General features: G+C 27.5%; 1 protein-coding gene across 2 annotated transcripts; it reads right to left on the bottom strand.

Moving 5' to 3' along the window:
• Positions 1-99: 99 nt before the first annotated feature.
• Positions 100-8,121, bottom strand: LOC123305068 (ataxin-2 homolog). Of its 2 annotated transcripts, none has more exons than XM_044886676.1 (4): positions 7,709-8,121; positions 7,212-7,424; positions 611-895; positions 100-166 (listed from the first exon to the last, which is right to left on the bottom strand). In XM_044886676.1, exons 1-4 carry the CDS (start codon positions 8,006-8,008, stop codon positions 101-103), a joined length of 864 nt encoding a protein of 287 aa, XP_044742611.1. In that variant the 5' UTR covers positions 8,009-8,121; the 3' UTR covers position 100. The 2 variants fall into 2 exon arrangements, with proteins under 2 accessions (XP_044742611.1, XP_044742610.1); XM_044886675.1 differs by having other exon boundaries at positions 7,212-7,463.
• Between the last annotated feature and the right edge of the window lie 16,565 nt (positions 8,122-24,686).

Raw genomic sequence — 24,686 nt, forward strand, 5'->3', positions numbered from 1 at the left:
ATAATCAAAATAACAAATCAAAAAACATTTTTTATTATTTTTATTTTAAAAAAATATTAAAATTAAATTATTTAAAAAAAATAGTTAAATTAAGTCTTATTTATTGATATTGATAAACAATTCGTTGCTTCTGTGATGCTGGAACTTTTCCAATTGGTTGTGAACCCTACAAAAATTAATTTAAAATAAGAAAAAATAATTAATTAAAAAAGGTTTAGTTATCATGTGTCCCATTTTAAAATATTCAAAATTATTCCTTTTTCGCTTGCAAATAGAATCTCCAGTTACAAATTCGAGAATAGTCCAACCAAAACTTAATCATTAATGCATCTTCTAAGCTACTATGTGCCAATAGTGAGTTCAGTCTCAGAGGCTGAAGAAACTAAAAGTCGATACTGTTTTATATTGTAAACATCCTGCCTCAGATCTGCTAAACCTAATTTTTCATTGAGGGCATAAAAAACTATGAAAAGACCTCACTTATAAAACAAAACCAACATCCAAGAGAGCCCAATTTATTCTTATTTAGAGGGCCCAATTTATTCACTATGAAATTATTTGAATAATTTAAGAATTTGAGACACTTAGATATTTTTGAACTCTATATTACTTCTAAATATTGCTGTGTTTGCTGTTGACGTAATAATCCTTCAGTTTGATATTGAGGTTGAGGTTGTGGAATTTTCACTACAATATCAGTCGGTTGTCGATTTACTTCCGCTTTAAAACCTTCTTTTGGATCAGCTGTGTATGTAACAGTACGAATAAATCCATCTGAATCCACAACGGAGTAGGATCCAGTAATTTTATCACCATCACGTTGTTCTTTACGATTTTGATAATTTGTGTATAAATCGTCTTTAACATCAAAACCAAATTGATAGGATGGATTTGGCTGTAAAAAAAATAAAACTTAATTAATTTTTATACCATTATTTCTACTTCAAGTAGCTAATCTTAAATCTAATTAATAATTTATTTTCCATAGCAAATGAAATTATATATGGATTAGGCTTTTATTAAATTATTATCATGATTTTAAATCATATGCTGTAAATAATAAAGTTGATTAAATTTTTTTATAAGTTTTAATTTTTTTTTTTCATAATTTTCCACAGAGTGTAACAGAAATACGGTTTTATATTTTTAAAGTTAAGATGCTTGCTTATATTTAATTGTGTCTTTGAGAATTTTTCTTCTTAGTAACAAATAAAATTCATATAATACAGTTTATAAAAAAATTTTATAAAAGCCGTGACTGCAAGCTGTTACAGTAAGACTGTACGCAGATGGAAGTTTAAGTTTCGGGTGTCAAATCCATGCATGTGGTTAAAGTCACGACAGCATATTTGCAATCCGCTTGATAGATATCAAAATTTCATTTTATTTTTTTTTTTTTGGTGTGTGTATGGTTATCACGTAACATTGCTTCTTCACGACCTTTAATAATAATCCTGCCAAATATCACCAAATTTCACTTGCTTTAATCTTGAAAGGAGTTAATATGGAAAATACTTTATCAGTCGATGTAAATAAACACCTGATTTTACATTTGACTAGGCGTGTGCAGGGATGGTGATAATGCACATCCAGGCATCCTCCTAGAGTGCCTAAATTTGGTGCTATTTGACGTCTGTACATGGTATAGAAATACCTCAAGAGTGTCAAGAATGAAATTGTTATAATATAAGGCGAGTTTAATGTTACAAAAATGACATGGTCAAGCAAGCCATTGAAATTTTACTCGAATCCAACCGTGTGAGATTGGTGAGATTGGCCGATAGTCCGATCTATTTTAAAACGGACGAACTCCTTTTAAATTTAGCACACGTAATATATTTTTGAGTAAAAAATTATTTGGGTGTTAAAGTGGTGGTAAAAACTAATCCCGACACTGACCTTCAGTACATAAACTAAATTCAGTATTCACATTCACCATTTACAGTAATCTGACCACCTACAACCGTTACTAATTACAGTTTTTCTTTCCAAAAATAACACCAAGGGTACTATTCGACACCAAGGGTGCCTTGAATTAATGCCAAACGACATACCAGCTTGGCAAAGTACACAAATAAGGACAATGTTGCAAATAAAGACTATGTTTTAATGAATGATTTTGTAAAAAACCATATATCTCTAGACATAGAAATTCTAAATAATAATTATTTTGTATTCAGTTAGGTTTGGCAATTTAACGTGGACTTACATAAGAGTTTACTTCCGAAATTAACGTTATGTAGAACTATAGAACATGAATTTTATGAAGATGCTTTTCTGAACACTAATTTTATTGACCAAACACGTGCAAACTATTGTAGACGACCCTTGATTTTTTTGCACAATTTTTTATTTAACGGGTTTCATAAATGGATGATGAAATTCCAGTAATAGCCCATCTAAATACTTAAGATTTCAATTGCTTTCTACAGTGTCTCGGAGTTCTAACTTGAGCGTTTTAATTTTATGTTAAAATTATTTCGTTTCATTAAATCACCCTATATTTAATTGGGTGAAAGTAAAATAATAATTACTGATAAATTTCCTGCTATTATTTAAATTACTAAAGGCAATACTTAGTATGCTGTATCATAATTAGTCCATCCATCCCCCCCCCCCCCGGGCTTATAAACCCCGTTATAATATCTCGGACTAACAACTGCCGATTAAAGATTAAAAAGTTTCCAAATTGCATTTATCGAAACGAAAAGTAGTTTTCTTAAATTTTTATTACAAAATTATATAAGTTATATTTAAACTAAAGCCATAAGCTATAGTGGCTATATTTAGCTATATAGTTAATAAATTCATTTCATGTTTAAAAATAGAGTAATTAAATTCTATATATATGATAATTAATAATGGGATCAATTTTTTAAATTAAAAATAAATAAAATTACATAATTACCTATCCATGTTTTTTGTTTTTGCAAAAATCTAAATACAGAAAGTTGATTCCCACACAATTGATACAATTCCCATATGAGAGAAAACACATGCATCTATCTATACAATCGACATTTTTATGTATTTTATAAATTAATGTATGTATTAGATTTTAAAAAAAGCAATATCTCAAGAGAATATTTTCTATATTATAGGCAGAATAAATAAATAAATAATTTTGTAATTGTCTCTTGCATTCGAATCGTGTTTTATCCAACTTGTATTTATTTATAAAGTCCAATGACTTGTGTATAATATAATATGTATAAAAGAGAAAGTCATTTTGAATTTATTGTATCTCTACTATAGGTACAAAACAAACACTACGATATTCTGATATATTATTAATCGATTCAAATAATAATAATATTATTATTTATATTATTATTAAACAAAATTGTGAGAAACACTCATACAACCTCTATACAGAAATCAAATATTAAAAAGTATTGACAAGAGACAAGACTAGAATGATATAAGAACATAATATTTCAGTCACCGAAATTTAGAAATAGAGTTACATAAAGACCTTTAAGCCGAAGTTTATTATTTTCTTTAAGATTCGCAAAGCGATAAATGACACTGTTCGAATTTTTGTTCGGGTTGTAGGCCGGGAAAAATATTATAAAAATAAAAATTTATTTTCCTTAAACCTGTTTCTAAAATAGCATCTTTATTCGTTTCTATTTCAATAATTTCAACTAACATGAACGATTCTAGATTTTCTTTCTATACTTTAACTCAGGACTTTCCCATGAATTGCATCCTTAACGAGTTATAAGGCCTTCTAAAATCTTTTAACATAGTTTTCCAGCGCACAGGATATAAAAGAGACTTTCAAAATTCTATAAAATCGACAATTTCAAAAGAATTTAAAAGGGATTCAACTAAGAAAAAATTTGCAAAACCCTCCGATGATTTTTTCTTGTGATTAGTTTGTTTCGGTACTTAAAAAGCGTAGCAAAGCATTTCAATGTCACCCCGTTGCTCAGTATTATCAGACTACACAACAATTAACCCCCTAATTATTAACGTACAACCTAAAAATCGCTTTGAAGATACGTAAATCTGGTTTAGCATATAGTATTTTACATCTGGTTTTAACATAAATATTATACTAGCTTGATACCCGCCCGTTTCACTGGGCTTAAAAGTAAAAAACACCGCTTTATAGCCTCCAACTCTCTTGATGTGCACAGTTTTCTATTTTGTTAAATGTAAAATAGTCATAATTTATTGAGTATATCAGAAAAGTTGTCCATGAATTGTTTGACATTTACTATTTAAATTTTTACAGAATACTTTAATTTATGGTTCAAAATGATGATTATAGATCTATTCCATCTATAATCATCGTTTGCACCATGTTTTTTTTTTTTTTAATATTATATCTTTATAAATTATAGCCCATGTGTTATTCTGAGATATGAGCTATATTTCTGTACAGTTTCATTGAAAAAACATTCGCTAGTTTTAGCGTGAAAGCGTAACAAACAAACAAACAAACAAACATCGTTACTTTCGCATTTATAACATATAGAGATATATTATTTTATATTATAAGGAAAGTTGTATAATTAAAAATTTAGCTCGATTTTAAATAGAAAGTAACATGATTATATCTACATACAAGAAACCAAGAATAATTTTTCCGTTAATAGACTTGAAAAAACTATATCAAAGCTTTTAATATGATAATATACAAACATTATAACTTTAAAAGTTTAACTATCATTTACAATAAATGATAGCCCAAATAAATTACGAAATTGGTATGTTATGTTTTTTAGATTAATACGAAAAAAAATATGAATTTTCGTCAATATGATGATTAAAACAAAAATATTATCACAAATTATGGTTAATAAATATATAATTTGATAAATATTAGATATTGCCCTTATATTTAAAATATAAATTTTCGCATATAATCCAATTCGTTGTGTGTGTAGTCATGGTAGGGACAATAAAATCGATGCCAGCGCTTCCAGTGAAAAATTTTGGCGATAAAGGAGGCTGTTATGATTAATTTGCAATTCTTTACATGTTAATGTTATAGAAAGGGTCAAATTAAAATTATTGAAAAACACTAATTAATTAAAATAAGAAATCAATTTGCACAAATATTATTTTTCATATGTAAATTATCATAATTATTTATTTAAATTTGTGAGACAATAATATTAAATTTTCAATATAAGTCATAAATGTAATCCATACAATTATATATGCATCCATACAATTCTATAATTAAAGTAGAGTATCGTTACCATGAAAACGCCTCCAATAAAACTCACACACGGTGCGAATACTTGCATATTGATTTTTTTTATATCAATAAATATTACTTAGATAGTATCAATAATTGCTAATATTGATAGTTCAATATCCATTTTCAATCATCGTAAACATAGAGGTTAAAAGAGTAGAATTAGTATAATAATAATGAAAGACAAGATTATAATTATTTGCATAATAATTTTATTTAAATTAAATTGGATTTTAAATATGGAATACCTATGTATTATAATCAATAGTTACCTTTCAATTCTTTTGATTGTTCTTTAAAATTTGTTCGTGATAGATTATTATTATGTATTTCCAAAAACAGGTCATTGAAATAATTATATAAAAAAATTTATAGGTATATATTGATTTTTCACATCTTTGTCGTGATTATAAAAACAATCCCATCTTTAATTTATTTAAACGATTTATTTATTCAACTGATTTAATAAAATAATTGGCATTAAAATAACTAACATATTTTTAATGTAAATCTGTCATTAGTGATGCCGCAAGAAAGGAAAAGGAGACATCGAGAAACATGACAAAATAGGATACTGATTTTTAATAAATATTCGAGAGGCGTAATTTCAACACTACGAAATCACGGTGACAGTAGAGTGTATAGTTTAAATTGAGTAGAGTGTGCTTATTCGAATTTCCGAGATTACCAAGCCGATATCGGATCCAGCTTTTTTTGCTATAGCCAATTTTATGTAACCAAGTTGAGTCTTTTGAAATTTTTATCTAGAATCAAACTTCCAATCTTTAAGAAAATAAACGTCTCCCAATAACTTTTTCCATCAGAGGAATATTTTGACAGATGCAAATAAAAAACCTGACTTTGCCAGTTTATCACATAAAATTAGCCAAAAAAAACCCGAGCCAGATTATAGATAGGTACAGTAGGTACTAAACCCCAAACAAGAAATCATTTCTTTACTGTTTCATATCAATTGACCAATAATAATATATGCTATTTTTATTCAAGTAAGAGATATTTTTTTATTTTCGAATTTTTTACGAAAAAAATACAAAACTAAGTCTTCTCAGTACACTACCTCGACACGATGCGAAACTATTGAAAGTTTTGTATAAGTTGATCTGTTACGGTAGCACATAGTATTGTAATCCTGCCTCATCTCACGGCATCTCTTCCTGACTTTACACAATATTATTTTATTAAAATTAAAAAATAACACACTGAAAATTAGTGTAAATCAATTTAAAAACGCATGAAAAATAATGGAAAAAGTCGAAATATCTGTGGCAAACGAGAAGATATTTTAATAATATGTATTTACAAATTTCTATAGATAAGGCGATAAAATTCAATTTTTCATACATTCTTGTCTATATAAAAAATAATCCTCCAAAGTAAATAGATACCGACTATTTGTTAAATTATTAACTACGAGCTTTTTGGTAAAATTTTTTTTTTTTTTGGAACAACACATATAGATCTAAGGTAAAGCTAGCAAACGAAATTCAGAAGCAAAAATTTGTGAATATTTAAATTCTAAAAGAATATAATTTTTTTAATAAACATAATTTGGGGTATGCACAGCCAATTTGTATTAAACATGAGCAATCCAAGTAATGCGGATTTTTCCAAGCAATTCTTTAGGGTAAATAGATAAAGATCCAAAATTCAATATAGACATGAAATACTTTAATAAACGACATTATTCTATTTTGTAAATAATGAACACTAAAAAGTTCCCAATTGATTTAAATAAATATTTAAATTCAAACCAAATCGAGAACTTTCATTTTATTTTAATTAATAAAGTTTTTTCCAAGATATTTTTTTACCCTCGCAAATTCAATGCGGGCATTGTAGAATAAGAACTATTGATAAAAATTATAGATTATAATATGCTATCAATATGGATTTATTTCAATTACAATTTGATTTGAGGATTATGAGTATAAGTAACCAAATTATAATAATTAAATTTGGCGAACAATTGACTCACCTCATAATCTTCTGGTTCTGCAGGTTTTGCTGCATCCAATGATTGTTGTGGCCTTAACAATTGTGGTGCCAATCGTGGAGCCTGTGCCAATTTTGGTTGAACAATTTGCGCGGATGTTATAGATGGTGCAACATAACGTTGCTGTTGTTGTAATTGCTGTGGAGCAAACTGTACAACACGATATTGAGGTTGAGCTTGTTGCTGGTAGCGTACCTGTGGTTGTGGATAAAATTGTTGTTGAGCTAATTGTACCTGCAGCATAATTGATGAAAAGCGATATAAAAGCAATACAAAAGCGATACAAATGAGGAAAAAAGAAATTAGCATTAAATTATACTGATATTGCAAAGAGAATGGAGAAGCTTCAAAATCTGATTATCTGGAACTGCAAACAATGATACTATGAAAAATATTAAAAGAAGCTCGATTGCCGTTAGATTCAAATTGCGAACTTCGAACTTATGAAAGCCTTCACCTAAAAATGATTTCAAACATACCTGTCGATCAACATTGTTTGGTAAAACTTGTTGTGGTGGCTGCCGTGCAATACCTTGATCCAATTGTGGTTCATTTTGTTCAGGATCCTTTACCGGCGTTGCTTGAGGTTGTAACGCTCTTTGCTGCGCTTGTAACAAATACTGTTGTAAATATTCAGCAGGAATTTGTTGAAATTGTTGTACTTGTTGAGGTTGGGGTTGACTTTGATACAAGGGCTGTGATACTGGATAAGCCAAAATTGTTCCAAGCACACAACATGTTATTAAAACTAAATTATTATACATTTTTATGGATGACATCGTTTTGTTCTTTTTAAAAAAAATTGTCTTCACACTCACAAACCACTATGTATTGTTTATCTTGAATTCGTAAACTTAGTTCATTCTTTTTTAAGGACTTGTTTTGTGACCTTTCTCGCAACACTGATTCTGGAATGACAAAGTTATTTGCATCTATTTATATACTTCACTTTTGCCTCACTTGCAGGAGAGGGTTTTTTTTGAATGCCCATTATGTTTCCCTTTCTCCATGCACTTATACATCTTCAATTCGTATGTGTACTAATGCTGCACATATTAAGAATATGTATAAGTACCATGCCACTCTTTTCATTGATATACAGAAAGAACAAGGTATAATTTTTTTATCTTTGAAATTATTTTATGTTCAACTTAAACCAACAATTTCGTCATACTTGTACAAAATATTTGTTATAATATTTTTAATTTCTGCCATTGTTAATAAAACTATAGAGAAAATTTTTTTATAGAAATTAATTTATTCAATGATAATTATTTTGCAAGATATCCTGCCTTAATGTAGTACAAGAATTTCTTTATTGAAAAGAAAATATTATAGACTAAGAGCGTCTCTTTCTTCATTTATGAAAATATGAGTTGATGCTCCTTAGTCTCTTAATAGGGCATCTTAAACACGTGAGAAACAAAAGAACAAACCGTTTAAAGAAGAATAAAATTTGAAGAAGACACCAGCCAACCTGGGTTTATCAGGTTTATAGGCTGTTTTCTATCTATTTGATACCATTTTTTTTATGACTACACCTAGTTTTTTTATTAATTTTTAGTTTAATTTTTCATTAATTATTAGCAACTTGCAACCAGTCTGTCACATATTTATTCTCACAGAAACCGCCTGTCATTGATACATCGAACCTTTTGGTTCTTTATCTACATAATTTCACTTTTTTTTTTATACATCTAGTTTTTATTTGTTCATAAATTTCTACAACTGTGGATTTTCACTCCATCCTTAAGCTTTCAAATAAAGTTATCATTTATTTCAATTTATTTAACGAAACGGGCGGCAATCTTTATATCTCTCATTGGAAATCACCCATTTAATGACTTTCAGTGTGAATATTCTGGACCATTTATAATTCGTAATATCATTTGTCTAAAGTTGCATGAACTCTATTCACATGCTTAATTCATATAGAAATACAAAACACGGTTTTTGGCTATTTTAAGGACAAATGTTAAATGGCAGCTTTCTCTATTAATATTAGTCAAATTGAAATTTTTATAATTAATCTGGTGGAAAAAAATAAATTTGCTTACAAATTATGAACTTTTCTCTTAATAATTATTGTCTTAAAATTTGAAAAATACAAAATTTTATTCAAATGAAGAAGTTTTTTCATATCAAAAACAAAATACAGAGAGTGAATCGGTAAATATTAGTGATGTCATAACACCGTCAACGGTTTTCTTGGAATCAAAAAATTCATCATATATTAATAAATTAATAAATAGTATTAATAAATTGATTTTGAAAAAAAATGTGTAGAATATATGTTAAGTTATGATGTAAAATGTGTCACTTTTAGCCAACCGGTACATTTAACCAAAACCAAATATTCCAACTTAAATATCTCTTTTAATTGACGAGCAAAAAATTTGAATTAATAGTAGTTCTCAAATGAGTTTAACTATTGAATTCATTTGAATTTTTTAGCATTTCTCATAAAAAGGAGTTACGAGTTAATATAAAAATTTCAATTTGATTAATATTAATCGAGATATTCTTAAAATTGCAAATGATAATTAAAAACTTTTTGAAAGGAAAGGATCTGCAATATAGGACATACTTTATAAGGACTAATTTTCTAATTTTTTATTTGTTGTAGAGTTTTTTTTCAAACGCCTTACAAATTTTAGAAAGTACGTACGTATGTAAAAATCAATATAAACAAAATATTCTATAATAAAGGTCTGATAAATGATAAATATCTTTATACAGTTGGTAATTATTTTTTCGCGTGTATATTAATATAAAGCAAATACAACGAACAACTCACTAAATATCATACATTTATTTAGAGCCGTGCTATTATAAAGACTTTTTAAATCTTATTTTTTGATGAAATAATAATATTAATACAACCATAATTTAATAAGAACATTTCAATTTTAGAAGTATAACGCAGGTAAACAGTATTGTATTTAATAACTGAAAGTACAAAAATACAGGGTGTTCATAATTTCTCGGCACCATTTTATGTACGTGTTCTCCAGCTTATAATAAGCTAAAATGTTTATATAAACATATTTCCGAAAATATTAGTAATTAATTATTATCGAGACTTAGAAAGTTAAATACTTTTTTTACTGAAGTCAGGTGTTTGCGGTCAGATTAACTAATACTCCGTGATTACATGAGTGTAAGAGTGTTCTATATTTAATAACCATAGCGCACACCACCAATTTTTTCTTGTTTACAGAACAAACTGTCATATTTTTGAACCTGCGGGATGGAAGAATCGTACTGAAGGTATTTCCAGCACGAATGCACATCTCGACAGTTTTGGAATTTTTTTTTACAAACTTGGAATAATGTTATCTGTGAGATCCCGAGGTTGCAGAATTTTTTGTCGGTTAAATCGCGACGTAATAAGCTCAAAGTTCGATTTCCAACTTCTAAGCATGTAAAACCTAATATTTTTCCAGCTTTTTTTACGATATTAAAAAATTCTCTAGAATTGAAAAAAAAAGTAGGAAAGTTGAAAGGAATGTTTTTAGAATAAAATAATTAATAAATTAAATTAAACTAATTCGTAAGTTAGCTCCTTAGCGGGCCTACCGACCCTGAGAAGGCAAACAAATGCTTGTGGATAAGATATCCACAAATAAGTCAATATTAATTTTTTTTTAATTTTGGAGTTTTCATTTAAAAACTAGTAGTTTATTTTCTTTTATCAAACGATTATAAGCATATTAGTTATGTCTGTAATTCATTGCAAGCCGGTAGCTATAGGTACATTTAGAAAATTGACAAGCCTGTTAAAGTCATTATAAAAGGTTTTTACTATAAATAAACGCATGGTGATTAATAGTTTAATGACTATTTAATCTGCAATTATTTTACATCTCATTAAAAATCTTTGATTGAAACTTATAAATAAATATTTTTAATTAATTAATCACATGTTTTGTTAAATTACATAAAATATTTGATTAAAATCACAAATTTATTGTTAGTGATTGATTTTGAGCAGAAATTATGGATTTTTGTTGTTGTTTTCATTTTTATTTAATAAGTTTTTTTTTTATTAACAAATTTCTAAAAGCCTACTATACTTTGAAACGTTTCTTGAGATAGCTGAATGTGGGTGTAAAATAAATGCATAAATAATCTTATTAGTAGATCTCAAATAGAGCATATTTTTTAATAATAAGTTTAAATTAATGATTATTAGATTGTTAAAACAAAAAATGATGAAAAAAACTGAAAACTAAAAGGCGCTTAAAAACGAATCAATATTCTCATTTTTTAATTTTATAAATACTTAACATATTTTTGGTATTTTCATTAACAATTAAGGTGCCAACTTATTTATAAAGCAGGACGCTAATAAGCTTCATCAAGTCGTTGTATATTGTTCAAAGGAGCTCGGTTCAACACTCAGAAAATAGAACTCCCGGTACCTAGAATTTTTTGTGTGAAAACACGCATATAAAATCTCAAGAGTAATTTAATCAAAAAAGAGGCCTTGAAAATATTATTAATGTTCTATTTTACCTTACGGTAAGTTAATAATCATTTTTTAACACTCTGTGGGAAGTTATTCTTCAAAACCTTGGAAAAATTATCTAGTCAATCCAAAATTCAGCATGAAATCAGAAATATATAATTTAAGCACATGGTTAAATTGTGTTTAATAATAATACTTACATTCCTTCAAGGTTATCATACCTTCCTTTGAACACTCTGTATATATTTACAATAATATGAAAAATTTTATAAAATAGCACAATTACAAATTAATTTGGCAATAATTTAATAATAATCATTTATCTATTGTAATAGTCTAAAAAACAATATTTCTATAGTTATATTTGTTTAAAAATATTTATTAAAACTGTAAATCATTATTGCTCAATTTTTTAATTAATCAAATCAAGATTAGTATTAAACTTTTTAAATGTCCAAATAATATCATTTATTAATTGAATTTATATCAGGTTTTTGGTAGTACATACTATATTACAATAAATAATTAAAATAATAATAAATAATTTTATTATTGGTGTATGACTACAAGTTTTTTTATTTTATCTCAAAATTTTTGGAACTTGCGTTCATTCTCAAGAGATTTAATTTCAGAAAATTTTCTGAATAAACAATTGTTTATTATATTTTTGAACTTGTTGACTAGGCTTATAAGCTAAGTTGGAAATATTAACAATTTTAGATAGAATTAGATAGATAGATATTTTTAAATCACAATAGCCTTTAAAACAAAAAAATTTGACAATATTTGAATTTAAATTAAATTTTTTTTAAATATTAAAACCTAAATCTTACAGTTAAGTCGTGAATTATTATTTGATAATAATTACATATGCGTACAATTTTTTTCCATTTTTTAAATGAATTTACCGGCTTTCTAAAAACAAGTTTCAAAAAACACATGAAAACAACTATAAGCAGCGCAGCTGATAAAAGTGAGCTCATAATTTAAGTCATAAAGTAAGTATTTTGATCTACATTCAAAAACATGTAATACAATAATATAGTTATTATATAATTCACAAAAAAATTACAAATAAATAAATCTAAAAGATAGGTTTTTAATTTGAATAACACCCACTATTATAAATTAAAAATCATAATATTTCATTATAAAAATACAATAAATACAAATTCGATATTTTTTAATCAAGTAAATATTTCATAATTAACTATCACGTAATTTTTATTTTAGTTGTTTTATTTTTATATCATGTACTATCTTAAATGCAATACTATAGTAATAGCTATATTATAAAAAATAATCGACAGATACCTCCATATATTGCTCCTCCATTTACGGGGGAGTAAAGCAAAGGCAACAGCCAAAAACCGTAATTTATAACAAAATATACTTTAGTTAATTCTAAGTTATGTTTATAATTGCAAAAAATTGAAACTTAAGTTTGTAAACCTAATCATAATTCTAGAATGAACAAACAAAATAAAATTTAAATATATGCTTGGAAATTCGAAGTTGATACTTTCTTTCGAATTTTTTATTGCTCCACCAGCTTAAAACTAATGAATTAATGTAAATATTTTATAGACAGATATTGAACTTAAGTATATATTTTCTACCTTTTAGTTCAGCAAGTGACCAAAGCGTGTTTTTAATTTTTTAGACTATTATTTATTTATCAAAAATTAGTATGAATATGGTGGGAGCGCAAATAAATGGATATGTTTTCATATATGGAAATAGTTGATCCTGAAAATCCTGGTCAGGATAATCAAATACTAACTTATTAAAATAAACTGTAGGTATTGTCATCTTTTCTTGATAAGTTTGCCAAATTTCGAGCTAATCGTTTTGAAGGGGATCAAAATCATGTTCAAAGTTTTTCCGTTACATACTAGGATACTAAAATATTAACAAACTAACATACTAACATACGTTTGAAGCTAGTAAAAGCGTGATAAAAAAGGTATATAATCATCAATTAAAAGCTGGTGGAACACAGTTTGTAAATTTCACTAGCATATAATTTGATTATTTTCTCAGCTATTTTCTGCGTAAAATATATTATTTTCACTCTTTTTGCTTACCTATTTTCCATTTTGATTCGATGCTCATAATTGCGATTTAATATTCATAATATGTTAACAGGCAGTGTTATCTTTCCTCATATAACTTATTTATATGGAAGTTATAAATGAATAGTTCTCACACCCGTACTCGATTTATATTTCTTATTCAATCATATAACAAACATTATGTGTACACACACGTCGCTGTTAAATTATGAGAAGTCAACTTACTTTTTTAACCATTATACTTTTTTTGTTACATATAATATTATTAGCCTGAAGTGAAATTACATTACTCTAAAAAAAATACACATATACATATATTTGTATATACCTATGTACATTCGAAAACATTTACTACCATAAAGAAAGTGGTTTAAAAAACAGGAATTTTTTAATACCAACACAGGATATACTCAACATATGTTCAAAAAAAAAAAAAAAAAAAAAAAAAAAACTACAACATTACTACAATACTACAATAATTAAACAGAAAACAATTACATATTTATTATAATATAATACGTCATATTAGACCGTGAACCCAAAATGAAAGGAAACGTCTATGATTATTTGTGTCTCATTTAGAGGATTGATAGCAGCTTTTTTAATAGAGAAAAATAGATTTTTTTGATTATGGGCTTATGAGTCAAATTTATGGACATCGGGTTTTTCGGAATGATTCATTTTTGCTTTTCATATATGTTAATAGTATATTACGCATCTAGGGAGCAAAAGTAAAGAATATCTCAAATCTCATCTTTATTGACGCTTGAGGCGAAGCCGAGGGCGACAAACATGAAATCTCAGACATTCTTTACCTGCTCTCGTGGTGTGTATACTATTTGTTTCCCCGTCGGAGGCAGAAATCGGCAACTCTGTTTTGCACAGCAGGACGAAAGTTGAAAATAATTTATACATCACTGGAGCAAGTAGTCAACCCCTTAGTAGCTCAGTTGGTTAAAGCGTAACCAACTTCGTTTGCGATATGCCTAAGGTAGCGGGATCAATCCCATCACAACTATTAATTAAATTAATTTTTGTTGTGACGGGCTAGTGTAGTGCATGGTATATGCCTGAAGGAGTTGCACTCAGTCTCTCAAAATAATTGAGGAGCTGATAAATGAAATCATCAGCAGAAAAGATAGTAAAACACATATACGGTATCACAATGGCCTTTATAGCCTAAGTGTAGCCTAAATATCATAGAAATTGCGCTTCATTATGTGCTCACTGCCTATATCACGTGTTGAATACAATTATGCAAAATATTTATTTCATATTTTATTTATAATAATAATAATTATTTTTATTATTTCCGTTTGTGAAATTTTATCAATCAAATTTGTTTTTGTTAATTCAGATATTTAAAAGGTTTATGAAAATAATATCTACAAAGTTTGGGTTCTATAAGAAAGTTTGGGTTTTTAGAATTGCACAAAAGCATAATTTAGAACTGCTCAAACCGGAAGTAGTAACTATAACTCTGTGGAAAATTTCACGTTAAATACACGAAAAATTTATTTAAAAAACAAGTGAAAACAAACAATTGACTTAGTTAATGGCTGAAATACCATGTATAAACTGTGAAACATGAAAGTAAAGAAAGTATAATACATACTATATAATGTTCTAACCTAATTTGCGTCCTCACGAGTTAACAGTGAGGCTTACGAAAAAATGTTTCAATCAAAACTTATTTATATTTTTAAAAGGAACATTTTATACATTCTATTCGGTTTACAAGATAGAAGGTTTACAAGGCTCAATTGACCTATGTAGCTCATTTACGAACTTGACCTCACTTTTTACTTCCTAAACACACTATAAAAATTTCAGCTTGATATCTGTTTTCGTTTTAGGTTATCATGTTTATCTAGGGATAGACAGACAGAAAACCGGAGATAGACTAATTAGGTGATTTTATGATCACTTATACCAAAATTTTGATCATAGTATCAATATTTTTAAGCGTTACAAACTTGGGACTAGCTTAGTATACCTTGATACATTTCATATATACATGGTATAACAAATAACTTGCTATGTATAATTTGAAAATTAAATTAAATGTAATACCGACGGGTGGGACATCCTTCAAAAAGTAACATTAGTGGATAGAAAAAAATAATGATCTTGTATTCACACTTTCAATTTTTTAACTTATCACAAAAAAAGTGTATTCAAGAATAAAAATACTAATAAAGCAATGTGTTACTAGAACGCGAGACATAAAAAAATACATTAAGAATGTTTTATTTGAATGTTAGTGATTTTGTATGAATTTAGATATTAAAATAAATTAAGTGGTTAATATTTTAATAATTTAAATATTAAATAATTTTTTTTTTAATATTTTTGTTTAACTAAATATTACATTAAATATTCTTAATTATTTATTTAAAAAATATATATATAACGATTAAGAGAGAAAGGTTTGGAGAAAATTTCCTGAGAATTAAAATACACGTGACGAATCCCCAGTGACGGATCTATCACGTTATAACTAAAATCTCAAATTAAATGTAATTATTCCATTAAATGTTATAAGAATATACGTATAGTGAAGTTATAAATGTGAGCGAATATTTCTTAGTAAGAATAAACGAGACCGAAATATAACCGTGCGCTCTTAAGAAAATAACATATTAATACATTTTATAACCGATACTGTAAGTAATATACCGATACTGTAATGTGTTTACTATTATTGGACGGACGGAAATTGAACGATGTGTTTACTAATTAGATATAAGGTTTTCAGTTGTTGAAAAATATACTTAAGGAACAACAAAATGGCAGTCAAAGAGTAAAGGAATTATAGAAAATTACAAAAGGATATAGAAAGAGGAGGCCTGGGAAATAGATGATATGTTTGAAAAACTTCCAATTTGAAATCTAGTGCAAGTGACACAAACTGACCCGATTTATAAAAAAAACTAAGACCTAAGAAAGTTTTATTAAATACTAGAGTGATACCCACCCGCTTCGCTGGGTTAAAAAGTAAAGATTTATAAAGATTGCTCTCGCTTATCTCTTTTCTATAACACTCAAAATAATGGTAAGGATTGTTTTACACAGGTAAAATATATGTATGGTTTTCTTTTTTTTTTTAAACTTATATAGTCGTAATTATTTTTTGAGTATATCAGAAAAGATGGTCGTGAAATATTTTATATTGACTATTTTTACAGAAATCTGTAATTTATGGTAATATCAAATGACTACTTTTATAGAAGTCTGTAATTCATGGTAATGTCAAATTAAATTAATTTAAAAAATTTTTTTGTTTTTATTATCTTTATAATTTATATCTCATGTGTTATTCTGAAGTATGAGCTATAATGCTGTACAGTTTCATTAAAAACTATTCCCTAGTTGTAGCGTGAAAGCGTTACAAACAAACAAACATGCTTACTTTCGCATTTATAATATATAAAGATTTATGTAGGTAGAATTTATTATAAATACGTCTCTGATCTCTATTACACACTAATTAAAATTCTTACATCCGGAGACAATTTATATTTATAACAAACCACAAATTGTCATTTGATTTAAAATATTTTTTTCTTTAAAATCAGGAAGTAATTATTAAAAATATTATGAATGTTGGATGGGTGTGGAGATCTAGTTATTTAAATGATGTCTAGTTTTTTACTTTTTTTTATTAATTCAATCTCATTACTTTATTATAGTGTCGATAACTTTTGATATGTGATAATCACTTTACAAAAGTATTTTTTATTTAAAAACATGCTTAAAAGAGTTTGTTTTTACCTCTATATATACAAACTGCTTTTAATGTTAAGATATTCGCTATTCGAGGTGTAAATCCTAGCGAATTATAAGTCTTGGACCGTGTTTTTAATTATTTTCTACACTATTTATTAATCTATTACTAATCGTGAGCAGCTGAGCTGCATCATTAAGGTTATATTGCCCTTACAGTTCGATTCAGATAACTCTACAAAAAAGCAATAATTACGGGCATCCTATATATACTAATGTATACCAATTTAATAAAGAAACTTGTTAGTTTTTTGTCTGTACAAGGGCCAATGTCTGAAACTAATGGACTGATTTTGATCCAAACTTTTGCCCCAAAAATTTTAAAATTTCTATCTGGGCTAAATGGGATAAGGCGGGAAAGAAATTGTAGAGGAATTGTCCAACGAAATAAGCGGGTAACGGCTAGGCCTATGGTTTAAAAATATACCAAAATTATTGCTTCAATAACCTTACTAACTACATATGTTTGTAAAATACTGTACTTTTTTAAATTTTCAAAATGCATTAGTGAAATGTCTACAGAAAAATTTGTTTCTTCTATATTATACCTAGAAGTTAATGCGAGCTATTCAAACCAAATTTTTTATAAATTAATTTGAGTTGCATTTTTCTGATCTATATATTTATGAAGGATACCTGTCTTGTTTTTTCACATCGTCTTTGACTTTCACTCTCAATGTTATTATTAAATTGTTATTCAATCCATGAATGTTGATGACATTAGCTGATGACGTCTTCCTTATTTATACATAAGCCATACAGACGAAGAACATTTTCAAGAAATATAAACAAGCTTTCCAGTGGTTTAATCAAATTTGTTGTAAAATAATTTTTAAAATTTTGGTACGCTTCTAAACTTTATATAAAACTATAAGCAGATACCCGCCCGCTTTGCTGGGCAATTTTTCCTTTAGACTATCACGTTACGGCCCTCACCTATCCACCCTTTTGTTGACAATTTTATGGATTTTGATTTTTTGAAATTGAAGTTGATATCGAACTTTTTTGAAAATGAAGTTTTGCCCATGATACTCGCTGACATTGTAACTTTCTATAGATCCAATCATTAAATTAACCTGATTTTTATACTTTTTGGATCAGAATTATCCAATCCACCGAGTTACATCAAATTTCAAAACGAAAATTTCTTTTGGGATTTTCTCGATTTTTTAAAGGGGTACCCCCTTACAAAATTGCAAAAAAATCGAGAAATTTTTTTATTTCCAATTTCTATAAAACTCAATATATGTGGTAATTTTGACAAAAAAAGTAAAAAAAATCGGGTGCATTTGATGACTGGACCGAATAGTTTTTGAGATACGGACTAAAATCGATCCAAATATTGCGATATCTCAGAAACTCTGCAAAAAATCATTAAATTAACCTGATTTTTATACTTTTTGGATCAAAATTACCCCATTCACCGAGTTTCATGAAATTCCAAAACAAAATTTTTTTTTGCGTTTTTCTCAATTTTTTAAAGGGCCTTAAAAAAAATCGAGAAATTTTTTGTATCTCCAATTTTGATAAAACTCAGTATGTAAAGTAGTTTTGACCCATAAAGTACAAAAATCGTTTGCATTTGATGACTGGTCGAATAGTTTTTGAGATACGGACTAAAATTGAATCGAACATTGCGATATCTCAGAAACACATTTCATTGTAACTTATTATAGGTGAAATAATTTTTAAAATCGATTAAGTAGATAATTCAAAAATGACGAATTTTCATAAAAACTCATCCCCTTTTTTAAAACCAAAATTACAGAGTTTTATATAAACTTTCATCTCCAATTTGACCCTCTTAAAGAATAACGAAAGTAAAATAAACTTTTGTCTCAAACCATGAGCTTATATATCAAGTTTTATATGTATTTCTATTTCTTTTATATTTCAGCGGTTTGAGCTGTGCGTTGATCAATCAGTCAGCTTTAATTCTTATATATATTGATTTAGGGAAAACATTTCAATCCCTTTCAACCCTCCATGCAATGCGGCAACGGACGAAAAATTTTTGACCAATAGATGCCAAAACTAGAAAGTACAAGTTTTCAAATGAGCTATTGATGTTCCGAATTGGATTTTTTTTCGATGCGATACACCTGTTTGAAATTTAGATAAAGTTTTGTGTAAAAATTTTGTTCCCTTAATAAATTAACGCAGTATATATATATGTTACAGGAAAAGTTGATTGAAAGTTAGAGTTGACTCTTCATAGGCAGAGTAAACTCTTACTAAAAACATCAGCAACAGTTGATTCAAAATAAGTAAACTGATTCCTAGAAAGAGTTAACTCCTACTAATGATTAGTAAAAGTTGATCAATGGTAAGTTCAAGAGGGAAATATTTTGGATTGTGATTGTAGGTTTTTTTGATTGAAATCTTGTTTGTTGAAAATTGAAATATTACTGAAAATGTAACATTTTAAGCAAAAATTACGGTTTGGTATATATATATAAGATTTATATGTCACGATGGATCTCTTATAATATGAACAAAATATATTCATGGAATTTTGCAGATTGTAATACAATTTAGACACCACACCCTAGGAATTTGTTTATTTCTTTGGTAATAATGACTTTATGTTACTTCAAGAAAATATGTATCCATTCAATATATCAATTATGAGCTCCAGTAGTTCAATGAAGTTTTAAAATATTCAAATTACATAATCAGGTTGTCAACCCTAATAGCTCAGTTAGTTAAAGAGTAAACAATTCCGTTCGCGATAGGCATAGAGTAGATGGTTCGATTAAAATAAAAAAAAAACAAAAGTCTGAAAATTATAACTTTTATTAACAAAAATAAATCGTTTCAATAAAAAATTTTATAATAAAAAAAATGATAATTGATAATATCCATCAGCCATAATGATGCCCAACATGATGTCGAACACCCCATTTAAAATTGGCATGTTTATCAGTTTTAACAAAAGTATGAACTGGCCCAGTAACACCACCATGATGCTCTCTTTTATCACGACTTTCAGCACCTTACCAAAAAAAACCAAATAATTACAGAACGAAAATATATATTTGAAAATAACAATTGATGTAACAAAACTCAAGTCTCATTAGTAACTAATTACAGACTATTTTTACTAAGATAAAAAAATCCAAAATTTTTTAAAATATCCGGTGTCTCAGATTGTTTTGGTTTGAGACCTTGGATCCAATAATACTGGGAGAGATCCCAGTGGAGAAGCTATTTGCTTTTGCGTGGTGTCTGGCCAAGACAGAATCCTATAGCTTCATCTGATCAAAACAGCATCTCTCACAGGTTGTTCTCAAGAAGGGCACAGAGGACCCCTCGGTCTAGGTACTAAGGATCCATTTGCGGTATCCCTTGTATGTTTTATTAGTATTATTATTGTTATTAATTACTAAATAATAGTTTGTAATTAATTTCTATTACTAATTATTGAATTTTTTTATACCTAATTAATTTATTTACGCGAAAAATTCAGTTATCCGAATTTTCAATACCTAACTGCAATTCTATTTTTAACTCGATTACTTTAATTGAATATAGTTTCAATGAACCTATGTGACGACACACAGATGTGAGCATAGCTATGCGAACATTCGTGAGATATATGAGATGGTAATTATAAAGCATTAAACGTTGATTAAAATTTCAAATAACAAATTTTTTTAAATAAAAAAAATACATACTTTCTGAGTCATCTAATTGGTATGTTCGTGCATACGTTTGAGTCAATATTGTTAAAACAACAACACATAATAACAAAAATACTTTAACTAAATTCATATTGATTGATTATAAATTATAAAAATTGATTGATTAATCGTTTTATTATATTATAATGTTGTAACAAAACTATTAAATTATATATTAAAATTCTGATATTTATAGCAGTACTCACTTTACTTAAAAAACGTTATTTGAAATTAAAATCAATTGACCGAAAAAAGATAATAATTGAAATTTTTTGTTTTTTAATTGGGAAAAAATTGGTTAATTTTTTGTAACCTTTTTGCTTAAATTAATAACTTTCTATTTCAATCACAATGGTAGTATTTGATAAAGAAAGATTAATTCGAAATATTTTAATGAAAAACGGAAAATTTTAGATGTAGAAAAGTATAGAAGTGTTAAAGTTGTTTAAATTTTATTTTAGTTGAATTATTCCTGAGATATTAAATTACATTTTATCTATAAAGATGCTGTTTATTTGATTAATAAGTATCACTTTTTAATTTACTAGACCGAAACTATATAACTTTTTCTCTTAATTGTTACAAAAAAATATAAATCATTTATGAAGCGTGTATTGAATATCTTTTAACAAACAAAAGATTCTGTAGCACGACAATAGTGATTGTTACACGAAATGATTAATCTATTTAATTAAATTTCAATGGATTGATCCTAAATAAATCTATGAAATAGGTCAAATTGTAAAAACCTATTCAAAAATCATGTCGCGAATTGCTTTCCAACGACCATCATTATTTTGATAGAACCTACATTTTTTTTATAATATTGTTTGACCTCCTCAACTTATTATTGAGAAAATAAATTTAAATTCTGAAATTTTAAAATTCAAGTTATCATACAAACTTCAATCACAATGCGAACAATGCGAAGTGAAATTTACAAAATTTTAAAAAATGCCAATAAATTTGTCTTTTTCCTTGTTACTTTCTTCTATAACTAAACCTATAGGAACACAGCTGAAAACACTAACCATCAAATAACCTTACTAACTTAAAAAATAATAATTAAATCGGTTCATCCGTTTAGGTGCTTCAAGGAGACAAACACACACATTGCGCTCAATTTTATAACATCACGCATTTTGCGTTGGGGGTTAAAAATAACATCTTTATTGTTCTTTTGAAGTATAAACAAGTTAGAACACTTGTTTAATACCAAAATAAGCACGAACCTTCTACTGAAATGCCTTTTTACATAAGTACCTAAATTACGGAAGCCAAAGGTAACGGAAAGTGGCCTACAATGATCCCCTAAAAAAATGTTAATTATAGCCAAATTATTCGACATATTGTACAATGTCGAAATATTTTTGGTTTCTTTACTCAAGTGTTACAATATTGGCATGTCACTTTCTTTTGATCAGTTCAAATTTTTAGAACTATTCAATATTTTTCAAAAGGGATCGTTGTAAGAATAGTGGGTAAAATGATCCCATATATATAAAGGCGATAATTTTACCTGTAACGACATATTTCAATATCATCATAAAAACTGACCTTAAAATTTATTTCACATTTATAATACATAGGGATGTATCTGGGGCCAAAACTAAACACAAATATAGCAAGGCAAATGGAAGACACATCATTGAGTTTGCAAGAGAAAATAATGAGCACCCATTTTGACCACAAGGATATTAACAAGACAACCCCAGTGAATGTCACCCTCTGGGAATGCTTCCAATCAGTGCTGGATTTACACTAGGGTCAGTCGGGGCTAGCGCCCAGGGCGGCAAATTTTCTAGGGCGGCAAAATTTGGAAAGTGAGAAAACATTTTCTATACAATATATAAATAACTAATTCTTTTAAATAAACATTTGATGAAACTTTCAAGAAATATATAATTGCATTATGTATCAAATTAAAATTTTGTATATTATAATATATTAAATTTAAGTGAAAACTATATTAAAATTTTTTTTTCTGGAATTGATTTTTTGAAGAATAAAATACTGTTTTCTGAAGGGAAAAAATACAGAGTCCGGAAACTCATTATCAAGCCAAGTTTTTGCTTCCACTGTATTTTTTCCCTTCAGAAAACAGTATTTTATCAAATCACGAAATTCCTTTTTTTCCATTTTTTTCACAATAACAAAAGTTGCTTCACAAAAGACGCTCTATCTCACAAACTAATTGACTTACAGACGTCAAATTTTGACACGAATCATTTGAAGGTTGGTACTATATAAAAATAATATGCATTTAATACTAGCGACGCCATTTATGTGTCAGACCGGGGACTTATCAGCCAACCTATTACCTTTGTTACAAAATCAGCAAAGAGAATTTAAAGATTCTGAATTTTATCTACGAATCTTTAGAATTGAATTTTACTCGTGTTTCCCATAACAAAATAATAATGAAATTTTTTCTTCAAACTGTGATAGTCTATTAATTTTTAGCCATTTTTCCCAAAAAAGTAGACTTATGCACTGTATTGAAAGTCAACAGAGAAGGTTGGGATTAGTTATAAATAAATTTCTCCCAGAACAATACCCATTTATGGGTTTTTGGAGATGTTTGAGCAATTTGTGAGAGATTCTCAAGGCAAAAACCGCTATTCCCAACGTTTTTATGGATTGAACTACACTGTACAACCTCATGAATGCCTTTTGAGGTGTCAACTTCGTAGCCACCCTTCCTTCTTTTTTATGTCGAAATATTTGTTTTTCGTTTTTCGTGATAGATACTTGAAAAATATAAATTGTGCACGCACATATCAGTCTGCAAACCATCACCAAATTAGCAACAAGCAACATTCGCTATTTATAAGTAGGATAGTAAGTAGGATTACCATACTGACGATGATGGTAGTCGATGATATTTATATAATACAAAAAGTTCATCTAGGAAACTGAAACAAAAAAATTAAAATTTAATTAGACATTTCATATTATCAAAAACATGGAAAGACCAAAATCCTATTTTACAAAAAAATTGTTATATAAAGAGGGAGAAATATGACTTTAGTGATAGAGCTCTTCTGCTGGCGAATTTTTTATCATTTAAATTTTAAATTCTTAGTGCGGAACTTTTAAATAATAAATAAATATATATTTCTCTGATTTATTCAAATGATCTTTTTTATCAGATCAATATCAAAGAAAGTACCAAGATATTATTTAAAAAAACACTTCCGTTTTAGTTCTATCAGTATCTACTTCCAGATTCTTTTATAAAAGCGAAAAATTGTCTAACAAGCATGCAATTTTGCTCAGTTGCATGTAAAACCATTTTAATCGATTTGGTACATAGCACTATACCATATACGTGTTTGTTTATATTAGGTTCTTATGTGGTACTGATTTAAAATGAAATAACTTTTTTACTTTTTAATACTTATTACTTTTCTGCTACTAATATGCTACCATACTGTTTGTT

The sequence above is a fragment of the Chrysoperla carnea genome, chromosome 1, assembly GCF_905475395.1.
Source record: "Chrysoperla carnea chromosome 1, inChrCarn1.1, whole genome shotgun sequence".
Lineage (NCBI taxonomy): Eukaryota > Metazoa > Arthropoda > Insecta > Neuroptera > Chrysopidae > Chrysoperla > Chrysoperla carnea.

Bases quoted from the DNA above. Each gene is read 5' to 3' on its own strand.
- LOC123305068 (XM_044886675.1), bottom strand. From the start codon at position 8,008: ATGTCATCCATAAAAATGTATAATAATTTAGTTTTAATAACATGTTGT. The intron at 896-7,211 runs GTGAGTCAATTG...TTTTTTTTACAG, and splicing joins CAGAACCAGAAGATTATGAG to CCAAATCCATCCTATCAATT. The intron at 167-610 runs GTAATATAGAGT...TAATTTTTGTAG, and splicing joins AAACACAGCAATATTTAGAA to GGTTCACAACCAATTGGAAA.